This window comes from Marmota marmota, unplaced genomic scaffold (assembly GCF_001458135.2).
Source record: "Marmota marmota marmota unplaced genomic scaffold, marMar, whole genome shotgun sequence".
NCBI classification, from domain to species: Eukaryota; Metazoa; Chordata; class Mammalia; order Rodentia; family Sciuridae; genus Marmota; species Marmota marmota.
The window spans coordinates 1,378,327-1,392,081 of record NW_025999983.1 but is presented as its reverse complement, the minus strand read 5'-3'; the positions used below and the strand labels follow the sequence as shown (position 1 = coordinate 1,392,081).

Here is a 13,755-nt window from a genome sequence, read left to right as displayed (position 1 = left end):
TGCTTCACAAGTTCAGTATGCTGTTTGGTAAGTCGGGCGGAAGGCCTCGGGCTGCAGGGCGCAGCACGAGGAAGCTGGGAAGAGACGGAGTTAGATCTGAAACCTGCCCAGACGACCGTGGAGCAGAGAGGGACGGCCTCCCAGGCAGGGCGCCACTGTGGGTGCCCTGGACAGGGACTCACCGTTCTCCTGCATGTTGTCCTCTGCCCTGGACTGTTTCTGGTGCTGTATGTGAGTGAGGGCTTGTGTCCTCTTTCCTGACGTGACCCATGGGGCACGGCACCCTGCAGGCCGGTGAGGTGGGGGGGTGGGTGTGGCGCGGCCTGGGTGGCTGTGCGACTGCCCCTCTGGGCATGGCAGCCAGGTGTCATGGGGACCAGGGGACTGTGTCCAGCTGGGTCTCAGTGTGGCTGTGCCTCTGAGAGAGCATCTTCTCTCCCCTGTGAGAAGGCTGTACATGTTCTCATTTGTCCCAAGCACTTGGAAAGTTCCAGAAGGTGTCCTCATTGGAGTTCTCCTAGAGACAAGGCCCAGCACTTCCGTACCCGACACAGAGCCCCTCGGTCTACACACTGGACTGAAGAGTCCCTGGTGCAGGTGGGAGATGGCTGCAGGGACGGGGAGGGCAGGTGTGTGCAGCCAGGCAGTCTGGACCTGCCAGTCCTGGTCACCCTGCTGCCTCACAGCCTGACAGTGGCGACAGCTGGCACCCCGAGGCTTGCCCCCGCCCGAGGAGTCGGTGGTCTGTGTCTGTCAATCTTGGATCCAGGGGTGGCAGCCATGTCCTGCACCCAGGCTGCCTTGTTCCGCCTCCCGGGTGGTTTCAGGAACCTGTGCCGGAGCCCCTGCACAGTGGGCTGACCCGGGAGATGTTGAGCCGCCGTGGGGTCGAGAGCCATGATGCAGGCGCCAGCCCTCAGCTGCCTCTTGGCTGCCCCTCGGCCTGCCGGCTCCTGCAGCCGGGTGCTGGTTGGGGGACGCTGGCAGCACCTGCGGGCAGGCGGGCCAGGGACCGGCAGGGTCCATCAGGAGGCGGGGCAGAGCTGGCCTCTTACAGGCCTGTGGAAGGCAGCTGTCTGGAGGGAGGCAGCCCTCCCTGTGCTGGATGATTGTCCAGGCACCCGCCAGGGCGGAGCCATGGTGAAGATGGGTGTGCCCCTGGGACGAGCGTGGCTTTTCTTACAGAGCAATTGCATTATCTCACAAAGACACAAACACCAGTTTTGCTGAAATGAAGAACTAAACTAATAAATTTTATGAGTAATTATTTGTGCATAAATAGTGAAATCAAGAAAGCAAGCTCTGCAGAACGTCAGCAGGCGAATGCTCTATGGTGAGGGAAGGTCTGGGCCTGCTGCCCTGGGCTGCGGCCAGGGAGCTCCTCTGGAGGTGACCCCTGCCGAGGGGCTAGGCCTGAGTGGCCTCTGTCCATTCCGCAGAAGTTGCGTTGCGTTCCCAGCCTGCTGCCCAAGCCATGGAGGAGGACCAAGAATGACTGTACAGCGCGGCGAGCCTTCTCTCCTCTGTGCGTTCCCCCTGGCCGCAGAGCCCTTGCCCACAGCCCAGCCCGGGAACCCTCTCTCGCCCTCTCTGGGGTGCTCCATCTGACAGAGGGCTCTGGACCCACTCTCTTCTCCAGTCATCTGGGCAGGTGTGAGCATGGAGGCCGTGGGCAGCGGCTGGCCTTGCTGGGTGGGGGTGTGGACTGTGAGCAGGGCTGGAGGGTGCAGGGCTCCCAGCACTGAGCCCACCCGCTCCCGCCCGCTCACCTTCCAAAGACAGTCAGCTCTCCTACTTGGGGAGTCACTGAAACAGACAACAAGGTTGTCTCTCAGATTCACATTTCTACCCAGAAAATCCCAGCCTCTCTGGAATTGGGGTCTGAAATTGTCACCTGAGTTTCTGCATATTGAACAAGAGCCTCGGGCACTGTAGCTCCTGCTACAAACCCAGAGGGGGATGCAGCCTGAGTCCCCGGGAGAGGGGTGAAGACCAACAGCAGAGTCCACCCAGCCCAGCTCGAGGCCTGCTGCTGGTGGGCTGTCGGTCACTGTGACTTCTCAGTTCCTTCCTCTGTAGGGGCAGGTGTGCCTCTTCCTGTCTGTAGGAATTTTCAGACTTTAGAGAAAGGGCCTTTGTGGGTTGATCATGTCTGCCCTTAAAGGGTGAGTGGGAATCCCACCCTGGACCTCAGAATGAAGCCTCCATAGAGGCTTGCTTAGGTGAGGTCCACAGAGGTGGACAGGCACATAGAGAAGATGGTATAAAGAGACGGGGAGACCCAGTACCTGTCAGCCCAGGGGTGAGGTCTGGGAGACCCTCCCCAGCCCTGAAAGAGCAGCTCCCCAATCCCCGTCCCAGATGCCAGGCTCCAGAGCTGTGGACAGCACTTCTCAGTTGTGGTGCTTAGCAACGGTGGCCCTCGCACATCCAAAGACAACAGATTCTAACATGCATGGGAGATGAGGAGTGGGCCAGGCAGCGTGCCACCAACCACACTGAGTGTGGTGCAGTGGCCACTCATGTACCAGTCCTGTCCCTGGGGCCCACACACACCTGTCACCGTGTCTGTCTGTAGCCAGAACTGGCACCCCAGCTCACCGGAGGCTCTGGTCGCCAGGCTGCCTCTGCTCAGACAGACTGGGCCCCACCACCCAAGGCACTTCCTGGTGCTGCGAAAGAAAACACCCTTTTATTATTCAAATACAGCGTTCAGTTATAAAAGCAGAACATTAGAAAAGCAGAAAACTAGAACAAAAAGCACTTTCCACCCTGATGAAGTGAATCTATTACCATTTCTCACATGCATACATTTTCTCTTAGCTGAAATTTCATGTAACCACGGTTTTCTATTCTGATCTTTCACTCTGCCATTTCATATTTTTGAATATCATTTTCCATTTTAATTTTCTTACTGAGATATCCAAAATCTTCCCTCCAACGTCGGCACGATCTTCTGAGCCATGGACAAGCCACAGTTTGGGCAACCCTGCCCCCCTCCAGGAAGCAGGTCGGCTGTTTTTCGGGGTGATAAACGACACTGCAGTGGGCTGTGCAGATGGTCCTGTGGACACAGAGCCCACAGCACCACAGGGACAACAGAGATGTGCTGGGGACCCTGGGTCGAAGGTCAGCAACGGGGCTGCACACCTCACCCAGCCCCCTTCGCGTCCTTTCCGGCCCCCGCCAGTGCCGTCCTGACCCTGCGGGGGGCCTCCTCGGGCTCCTTAGGCTTTGGGGCTGTGGGTGTCTGGGATGGTCTGCAGACAGGAGCGTTCTGCCAGGGCCCCGTGCCCAGGCCAGTTCTGAAAGAGCTTCCCTTTGCACCCCGAGTCGGAGCCAAGCTCAGGCTGACGGCTGTCCCTGCTGCAGCATGACAGGAGGGAAGGAAAGGAACAGCCAAGTGCCTGGCTGTGGCTCGTCATGGCCGTCCTGTGTGGGCAGGTGCGAGCGCACCTGGGTCTGCCCGAGCCTGGATCCCCAAACCTCCGCTGGGCCGAGCAGTTGGAACTTTGGCAAAGTGAGTAAATAATTACAAACAACAAGTGAGCCGTTCTCATTGCTTGACATAGGTGAGGTGCCTTCCACAGGACACGGGCTCTGGCTTCAGAGCCCTGTGCTGTGCACACCCAGCACCCCAAGCACACCTACTCTGTGCACCCTCCACACCCGGATGCCCCACCCACCACCACAGGCTGCAGGGCTTCAGACCCCCCCCCCCGAAGGCCGTCGCTGTGCACTAGTGGGCTTCCACCAGACGTCCGCCTGTGCCACATTCCACAGCAGGTCCTGAAGTGGGAAGGGGTACACAGACGGAGGGAGATGGAGCTGATGCCAGACTCGCTTCATTCCGTTGTGGGTTCTGCTCTTGATGAGGAGACTGTGGCTGAAACGAAGATAAGACCCAAGTATTGACCAAACATGTAAAGATGGAGATAGAAAGCCTGAAGGAGCCCGTTTCTGCAGGGTACTGTTTCCGCTCTCACAGGGCGCACGTGGCACCGGGAAACCCCGTTTTCCTTGAGCTGCAGTTGTGTGTGACCACCACAGAGACGGGGCGGATCCCAGAGGGAGCTCTGCGGAAGAGCAGGGGTCCCCGTCACAAACCTGGGTCAGACAGTGGTCTTTCTAGACGCAAATCTGATTATGGTCAGCCTCCCCAGCCCAGGCCTTCAGGCCCCACGGCCCCCTCCCGCCAGGCCTGCCATTCCTGGGCGGGCCTGAGTCTCACTCCCCAGACAGGCCTTCTCCTTCTGTCTGGTGGGTCTTCGTGTCGATCCACCCATCAAGGCCCCTAGGGGCTACTGTCCACCTGGGTCCCGAGGGCAGCCTAAGCCCACTTCCTGTCCCGCCTCAACCCCAGCCCAGGCCCCTGCTCTGGCCCTCATCCCGGCTGCTCTTGCACCTTCCCTTTCTCTCCCTCCTCCCTCCTTCCTCCCACCTCCCCTCAACCCAGCCCAGCCCCTGACTCACCAAGGACTGCACTTGCCGCTCTGAGCCCATCCGGCCTGCAGCCCTGGAGGATCAGTGCTGACTGCAGGCCTTCTCTAAGGAGCTTCCCCAGAGCGGGTCCCCTGTTTCCACAAGGATACTGTTTCCAGAAGCGCTCTCACCCGTATACAGCATACAGCAGGTGCTCAATAAATGCAATTGAGTGGAAGAGAGAACGGAGCAGGACCTCTTGTTAGTCCCACCTTGCTCCAGTCACGAGGAAGACAAGTGGCACTAGGGCAGCGGCAGTGAGGGATGTCTCCTAGTGAGGGGAGGCCAAAGGGACCCGTTCCCTGCCCTTCCTGACCTCTTCAGCACAAGCGGCCTTTTGGTGTGGGTGGACACGCCTTGACACACGGCTCCCACTTGCCTGGGGTGGGTCTATGCAATGCCCAGGAGGGCCCAGGGGGGTCCAGTCTGAAGCCTTGGGAGTCAGTTCTCTCTGTGAAACGTTGGGGAGGAAGTCAGGATGAACACCTCTAGACCTTCACCTCTAGAAGAATGTCTTGCAAACTGATCACAAGTGGGGCGCCTTGCATCGAAGGCCCACGGAGTCTGCGACGTATGAGAATCTCACCACTTTTGACCATTTTTCACCAGCTTGGCTGGTTAAGTAGCTAATGGAAAGGTGGGACCGGGTGGAATTGTCGGGGGCCCTGGGGGGTTCCCATGCTCTGGGAGCTCAGTGCTAAGAACCCAGCAGCTGTCAGTCACACGGGACTCTATCCTGCAGGGCTAGGATTCTCTGCACTGGGCACAAAGTGGACACCGAGGAAGCCCTTCCAAGGACCAGTGGCGTCCCTGAATCTGATTTCTGAAGATAACACATCTGTTTTCATAAATGATACAGTAGAAAGTGCTAAAGTGTGTGAGGGGTTTTCTCTAACACAGTAATTATTTACTTTCTTTTTTCAAAAAAATTATTTGTTTTAATTACTTACACTTGACAGTAGGATGCATTTATGCACTTTGATACATCGTACATAGATGGGGTTTGATTTCTCACTTTTCTGAGTGGACATGTTGCAGAATCGTATTGGTCACGTGTCACATATATGCACACAGTGATAATGTCTGTTTCCTCCTACTATCTTCCTAACCCCACATCCCCTCTCCTTCTCTCCCATCACTTCCCTCTGCCTAATCTAAGGTAACGCTATTCTTCCCTAGTGCCCCCCGCCTTATTGTGGATTAGCATCCGCATATTAGAGAAAACATTCAGCCTTTGGTTTTGTGGGATTGGCTTATTTTGCTTAGCAGGATATTCTCCAACTCCAACCATTTACTGGCAAATGCCATAGTTTCACTCTTCTTTAAAGCTGAGTAATATTCCATTGAGCACATATACCACATTTTCTTTATCCACTCATCTGTTGAGGGACACCTAGGTTGGTTCCATAGTCTAGCTATTGTGAATTGAGCTGCTATAAACATTGATGTGACTGCATCACTACAGTATGCTGATTTTAAGTCCTTTGGGATAGCTAGGTCAAATGGTGTTTCCATTCCCAATTTTCTGAGGAATCTCCATACTGCTTTCCATTTTGCAATTTGTTCAGTTCCTTAGCCCATTTATTGATTGGGTTGTTTTTTGTTTTTTTTTGGTGTTAAGTTTTTTTAGTTCTTTATATATGCTAGAGATTAATGCTTTATCAGAGGTGCATGTGGTGAAGATTTTCTCCAAATCTGTAGGCTCTCTCCTCACATTATTAATGTTTCCTTTGCTGAGAAGAAACTTTTTAATTTGAATCCATCCCATTTTTTGTATGCAATTTGCCAGAATTTTATTGAGAATTTTTGTATCTATGTTCATCAGGGATATGGGTCTGAAGTTTTCTTTCCTTGATGTGTCTTTGTCTGGTTTTGAATCAGAGTGATATTAGCCTCATAGAATGAGTTTGAAAGAGTTTTTTCTATTTCATGGAATACTTTGAGGAGTATTGGTGTTAATTCCTCTTTGGAAGTCTTGTAGAACTCAGCTGAGAATCCATCTGGTCCTGGGCTTTTCTGGGTTGGTAGGCTTTTGATGGCTTCTTCTATTTCATTACTTGAAATTGATCTGTTTAAATCATGTATGACTTCCTCACTCAGTTTGGGTAGGTCATATGTCTCTAGATATTTGATGATGTCTTTGATATTTTCTATTTTACTAGATAAATTTTTTCAAAATAGTTTCTAATTATCTTCTGTATTTCCGACATGTCCTTTGTGATATTTCCTTCTTCATTTTCTATTTTAGTAATTTGAGTTTTCTCTCTTTTTCTCTTCCTTAGCACGGCCAGGGGGTTTATCTGTTTTATTTATTTTTTTCAAAGAACCAACTTTTTGTTTTGTCAATTTTATCAGTTGTTTCTTTTGTCTCGATTTCATTGATTTATCTCAGATTTTAATAATTTCCTGTCTTCTACTGCTTTTGGTGTTGATCTGTTCTTCTTTTTCTAGGCTTTGAGATGTAGTTAGGTCATTTATTTGTTGACCTTTTTATTCTTTTAATGAATGCACTCAATGCAATAAACTTTCCTCTTAGTACTGCTTTCATAGTGTCTCAGAGATTTTGATATATTGTTTCAGTGTTCTCATTTACCTCTAAGATTCTTTTATTTCATCCTTGATTTCTTCTACTATGCATTCATCATTTAATTGTGCATTATTTAGTTTCTATTTGTTACATGAGCTTTTGTGTTTTATTTTATCATTGATTTCTAATTATATTCCATTGTGGTCTGATAGAATGTGGGGTATTATCTCTGTTTTTTTTTATTTCTTTTTTTTTGTACTTACTAAGAGTTACCTTGTGGCATAAGATATGGCCTGTTTTAGAGAGGGATCCGTGTGCCGCTGATAAGAAACTATATTTGCTCATTGATGGATGAAATATTCTATATATGTCTGTTAAGTCTAAATTATTGATTGTATTATTTAGTTCTATTGTTTCCTTATTTAGTTTTTGTTTGGAAGATCTATCCAGTAGTGAGAGAGGTGTGTTAAAGTCCCTCAGTATTGTTGGATTGTGACTCTTGAAATTGAGAAGGGTTTGTTCGATGTACATAGATGCTCCATTGTTTGCGGCATAAATATTTATAATTGTTATGTCCTGCTTTATATATACTTCCAATAAGAAGTATGAAACGTCCTTCTTTGTCTCTTCTGATTAACTTTGGTTTGAAGTCTACTTTATCTGAGATGAGGATGGACACTCGTGCTTGTTTACGCAATCCTTATGAGTGATCAGTTTTCCCCCAGCCTTCCACCCTCGGCTGTGGATGTCTTTGCCCATGAGCTGAGTCTCTGGAAGACAGCATATTGTTGGGTCTTGCTTTTTAATCCAATCTGCCAGCCTATGTCTTTTGATTGATGAGTTTAGGCTATTAGCATTCAATGTCATTATTGAGATATGATTTCTATTCCCTGTCATTTTGATTAATTTCTGGTTTTTGATTTATTTCTGGATTTGTCTTAGTTTCTCACTTGTTGAATGTCCCTTTAGTGGAGAGTCTCCCTTTGCTGGATTTCACTTTTTTTTCACTTCATCCTCATGGACTATTTTGTTGAGAATGCTCTGTAGTGTAGCTTTTTAGCTGTGAATTCTTTAATTTTTGCTTATCATGGAAGGTTTTAATTTCATCTTCAAATCTGAAACTTAATTTTTCTGGATATAAAATTCTTGGTTGGCACCCATTTTCTTTCAGAGCTTGAAATATATTATTCCAAGACTTCCCAGCTTTGAGGGTCTGGGCTGAGAAATGAGTTGAGATCCAAATTGGTTTCCCCCTATACGTAATTTGATTTTTTCTCTCACGGCCTTTAAGATTTTATCTTTATTCTCTGTGTTAGTCATTCTCATTATAATGTGTCTTGGTGTGGGTCTGCTGTAATTTTGTATATTTGGGGTCCTGTAAGCCTCTTGTATTTAATTTTCCATTCCACTCTTTAGGTTTGGGAAATTTTCTGCTACTGTATCATTGAAAAGATTGTGCATTCCTTTGGTTCCTCTGCTCTTCCATTGATTCTGATAACTCTTAATTTGGTCTTTTCATGTTATCCCATAATTCTTGGATGTTCTGTTCATGGTTTCTTACCATCTTCTCTGCATGGTCAATTCTACTTTCAAGGTTATATATTTTGCCTTCATTGTCTGAGGTTCTGTCTTCCAAGTGGTCTAATCTGTTGGTGATGCTTTCTGTTGAATTTGTAATTTCAATTACTGATTCCTTCATTTTGATGATTTCTGCTTTTTTTTCATGATCTCTAACTCCTTATTGAAGTGGTCTTTCACTTCCTGTATTTTTTTCTTTGATTTCACTCCTTATACTTCACATATCAGTTTAACTATGTACAATCTGAACTCCTTCTTGGACATTTCTTCTACTGTATTATCGGTGCCTTCTGTTGTTGATGCATCTTGGTTTGTTTGGGGCACTTTATTCCCCTGTTTTTTCATGTTGTTAGTGTGTTTTCCCATCTAAAGTATGGATATAAGGCAGGGTAGGTTCTACCCTGAAGACCTATAGTGTCCCTGAGGTTTCCAGCACCTCACCGTTACTGGTGAGACCAATATCAACAGCACCCAGTGCACACAATATATAGCCTTAAACTTAATAGCTCCCACTAAGGCATCTACTGCTTTCTCTCATTAAACCACAATGATGAGTTCAATAACTGTCTATAGTGTAAACAGAATATCTGTTAAAATGATTTACAATTTCAAGTGGTGGATGAGAGAAGAGAGGTGGTGTAGTACACACTGTTCACAGGAAGAGTGGAAGAGGAGCCGACAGAGATTGGCTGTTGGTTGGAGAAAAGTGGGAAAGAAAATCCAAGAAAACAGACAGAGAGAGGAAGAATACAAACAGAAAAAATTAAAGACATAAGAATACCACAAAACTGCAAAACACCAATCATATGTCCTTGTCCTCCACACCCTGATGCATAAAATACATCCTGTTCCAAATATGGCAGAGAGATTAGTGGATCAAAAAATAAAGTAAAATAAATCTTGCTGGAAAGTCGAACTGTCTCTCTCAGTGTTCGACAGTTTCTCAGCCCTCTCTCAGAAGTCTCTCGGGATCACCAGACCCAGATCCGTCCTCCCAGCCCAGTCTCTATCCCACTGATCTGGGCTTCAGTCACCCAGGCACGGCCACCTGCAGTCCCAAGACCTCAGTGCTGCTCCTACTTGCAGAGGGACCACCAGGGACACACTCATGCCAAGGAGCGACCCCAGATGCAGCAGCAAGACAAGGGCCACCAGCTCCCTCAGCAGGAAGACCCCAGGCTCCTCCAAACCCGCAGGCACCCACACTGGACCTGCAGGTCCCAGCTGGAGTCCCCAGGCAGAGGCTCCTGTGGTGGTAAACCTGCTGGCACCCAGGCCCCAGGCCCTGGCTGGTGTCCCCAAGTGGGTGCAGCCACCTGCGGCCAAACCCGGAGTCTCCCCACAGCAGTTCTCTAGGCCACGGTGGCAGGGGAAGTGGCAGTGGTTGTTGGCAGCAGGCAGTGGGTCAGCAGCAGCGGTAGCCACAATGGCAGCTGTGGGGGCAGCGTCACCAGGCAATCTCCGGGGGTCAGCAGCAGTGTGGGCCTCAGTTGCATGGGGGCCACAGTTTCTTCTGGGCAGCAGCAACCAGATAGAAGACCTCCAGGCGACCTCAGGCTGGCGGCAGTGGAATCAAGGAAGCAGCAGTGGGGGTAGGGGAGCAGGTGGAGGTTACTTACTTACTTTGATTCTCACTTTGTTTCTATTTATTTATTTAGCTAAAATATTTTATTTCAATCATGCTAGAAGCTACAAAGCATTTCTCACAGGCCAGAAGTTGAATCCTCAGCTCTCAGCAGGAGGGATGAGTGAGTTCCTCTGCCTCTGGGTGCGCCCATTGGTGCCTCCCTGATTCCCCATGTCACAGGCCACAGCCTGCCTGCTGGGTCTCCTCACTGCGAATGGCCACCCATGTCTGTCTGGAAGATAACCACACTGGCTAGAAGCTGCTCTCAGGCGGATGGATGCATGGACAGTGTCCTGTGCAACATTAGGCTCATGCTTGTTCTGGGCACTCCGCCCTGAGTCCACCCTGGACCATCCACCCATGGCCTCAAGGGGCTTCTCGTCCATCACTGGTGCTCTGATTTGTAACTGTGTTTTCCGTTTTGTTTTGTTTTTTGGCTGTCCTGGGAATCAAGCCCAAGGCCTCACCCATGCATGACGTCTACCAGTAAGCCACATCCCAGCCCTTTTTATTTTATTTTGAGAATGTTGCTCACTAAGTTGCCCAGGCTGGCCTTGAACTTTGCAGTCCTCCTGCCTCAGCCTCCTGAGTCCCTGGGATCACAGGCCTGGGTCACTGTGCCTGGTTGTGAGTATGTAATTACTTCCTTGAATAACACCTGCCCCAGAGCCTGCGCATTGCAGCCTGCCCACATGTCTTAAGAGCCTGGGGGACTCTTCACCCCACCAGGAGGCCATGTCCTGGCTCAAGGCACTCTGTTGAGCCCAGAAGACCAGGGTTCCACGTCTAACATCGTCACTTTGGTCTTCATTCTAAACCCAAAGCTACTGTCAACCTCATTTATGAAAGGAAGTCGGTTCAGCCCAGTTGTGAAAGCAGCCTGAGGCCACACTCTGGCCACTGGCTGCCCCACGGCTGCACGGTCCTGCTCACTGCTGAGGGAGGATCAGGCACGCAGCCAGGGGAACCTTTAGGAATCATAAGAATCGTATTCACTTGCTCCAAACCTCCTTGAGAGTAACTGAGAGCAGAAAGCAAGGGTCCAGCTCAGGAAATCAAAATGTCTGTTGGCCCCACTGAGAGACTGGGATCCTCAGACCACTCTGTGGTGGGCTACTGGAGCTTCCCCAGCCCACCAGTGAGTGTCTTTGTAAAATCTGGTCTCGGCAAGGGCTGGTTGAGTCGGGTTCGTAAGAACCCCTGCCTTGCAGGTCCAACTGGGCTCTCCCTATGGGAAATCTGAGGACCAGGTCTGCCCTCAGGACACTCCTGTGGGGGGGGGGGATTTAGACACAGTTCCCAACCCCAGATGCCCCTCTTGGTCATTTCGTGTTCAGAGACCCCCACCTGCTGCTTGGCCATAGCGTCCCTCTGGCCCATGCTGCTCAGAGTTGAGCCCCTGCCTCCTGGGGATCCCACTGCTGTGTCCTTGATCCTGTCAGGATGGTCCTGCCTAGCGTCTCCCTCGCCCACTTTAGTAAGTGTCCCTGGAACATTTTTCTTTAATGACAGTCAGTAGAGAGTGAGAGGAAGGAGGGTGGACAGGGAGAGGGCAAGCTGCTGAGGAAGACAGACAGACACACAGCGGGCAGGGCAAGGGGAAGGCCACACCTGGCTGCTCTGCACTGTGGTCACTGAGGACCCTTTCTGCCCACTGGTTTGGGGTGGTGTGGTGTTCTGGCTGGTTTTCAGGGCTGTGGACAGGCCTGCATGCTGGGGCAGGGGGCACCTGAATGATCAGGAGTCAGGCCGGCTCTCCAGGGAGATGAGCAGAGAGGCTGAGCCTCCCAAACCCTCTGCACTCCCCTCTGCAGTGCCTGCGTGGGAGGCTGGTCAGGGACAGCCTGCCTTCCGGAGGGGACAGGTGATGCAGGACAGGACACGCCTCACAACGAGCAGGAGGGGTGCACTTTCCAGGTGGTTCACTGGAAGCTTCCTGAAAGCTCCAGTAAATGCTACAGAAGATGTCCAGTGAGCAGAAGGAGCCACCACCTCCCCAGGATGCCCAGCTGGGGACACAGAGCCCCCGAGCACCTTGTGGACTTGCCCAGGGGCCAGTGGCCTCACAGGCTAGGTCCTGGCAAAGCCAGTTTCCCATCACCTGGGGCCCACAGGATGAGAGTTGGACCGTGCGTCTTGGAATGGCCGGCACAGGAAGCCTTGCAGCAAGGACAGGAGGTCCTCTTCTCGATTCTAAGATGCAAATCAACTTTCATAATGTTAGACCCTTCAGACTGCACCCATAGCTGCCTACTTGTTCCAGGAATATTTGACAACTGGGATACATCTACTAGTATTTTCAGTAGTTTTCTTAAGAGCTTCTTCCCAAAATTAGGAAGGGGGGGTCCGGAAGTGTGAGGACTTTGGTGCCCCCAACCCCTTTTCCAGCTCTGGGCCAGGATGCACTTTGGAGCAGCCTGTGATGGCCCAGGACAAAGCTTGGTGTGGGCTGTGCAGGCTGAGACACTCACCGAGCAGCTCAGTTAAAAAGTCTCCATCTTTCTCCTTGAGAGGCCGAGGGGAGTTTTCTTTGGAAAAAAACAACACCCAAAGGAAGTGCCTGGGCCCCGAGGGGGACCCTGCTCCCACCATGTCTCTCCTGCCCTTCAGGCCAGCGCAGGAAGGAGGGCGCTCTCGGAGCACCTGGTGCCTACCGCACAGGGACCAGGCTGCAGGTCAAGGAGACGCGTGCTTGTCCGTGCGAGGACCATGGCAAACTGGTGTTTATTCACATGGAGAGCTTAACATGAGCTCAAGTTCACACCGGCACCAGCAGAGAGTTCGCCACATTCCTACAATAATGGTCTCTGGAGGGATGGCTTAGGCTGAAGTGGGTCAGGGGGAGGAAAGCAACCACTAGACTACAGGACAGAGACGTCAGAGGGGCAGAGGCCACTTGTGTCCTCTGTGACTTCAAAGTTCTCCTGAGTCTGCTGGGAAGAAAAATCACCCCACAGAGCATGCAGCCATATCCCAAGGCCAGGCCTCCCAGGGGCTCCTCCAGTGGCCACTCAGGAGTGAAGCCAACCTGCAAACCCACACCTGTCCACGCAGAGGGACGGGCCATCAGGGAGCCTGCCTTACACCATGGTCATGACCTTCAGGGCCGCCGGCTGGAACCTGCGGATCTTTTTCTTCAGGGCCCTGGAGGCTTTGATGCGGCACAGCTTGGGCACCGGGGGTAGGGGAGGCCTTGCACCCATGGGGGCCCGTGGGGGCTGCTGGGGGACTGCCCGGGGCCAGGCCAGCTCCCCCCGCCTGGCAGCTGCGACGTCCACTCCCAGGCGGCGGCTGTGGCTCTGGAAGCAGTCCTCCGAGTCGCTGCTGCTGGACTCCCCATCCCCGAAGCGGTTGGCAGTGTGGTCGCTGGCCGCCTCCTCACTGCTCTCCGCAATGGTGGACTGCAGCAGCGAGGCGCACTCTGCTGAGCACTCCGCGGAGTCCGACTGGCTCCTGGAGCAGGCGTCCTGGCGGGCCAGCGTGGGCCGGCCCTGGGCCTGTAGGCCACCTGCTCTCCTGGCGGGGGACCTCGCGGGCCCCA

At 51.5% G+C, this 13,755-nt stretch overlaps 1 protein-coding gene and 1 long non-coding RNA gene across 8 annotated transcripts in view; both read right to left on the bottom strand.

Annotated features, from left to right (window-relative positions):
- Window positions 1-1,221: 1,221 nt before the first annotated feature.
- On the bottom strand, window positions 1,222-5,715 carry LOC125617592. 4 transcript variants are annotated; one of them, XR_007348617.1, is made up of 3 exons: window positions 4,474-5,715; window positions 2,289-3,886; window positions 1,222-2,101 (listed from the first exon to the last, which is right to left on the bottom strand). It is a non-coding gene; the product is annotated as an uncharacterized LOC125617592 (long non-coding RNA). The 4 variants fall into 4 exon arrangements; XR_007348616.1 differs by having other exon boundaries at window positions 1,222-2,446; window positions 2,557-3,886; XR_007348619.1 differs by having other exon boundaries at window positions 1,222-2,377; window positions 2,557-3,886.
- Window positions 5,716-12,909: 7,194 nt separating this feature from the next.
- The window catches only part of Dact2 (dishevelled binding antagonist of beta catenin 2), a 10,115-nt gene continuing 9,269 nt past the window's right edge, over window positions 12,910-13,755 (bottom strand). For all 4 annotated transcript variants that reach the window (XM_015498670.2, XM_048805788.1, XM_048805790.1 and 1 more), the window contains one exon: window positions 12,910-13,755. In XM_015498670.2, coding sequence (XP_015354156.2) covers window positions 13,295-13,755 — 461 coding nt within the window. In that variant the 3' untranslated portion in view covers window positions 12,910-13,294.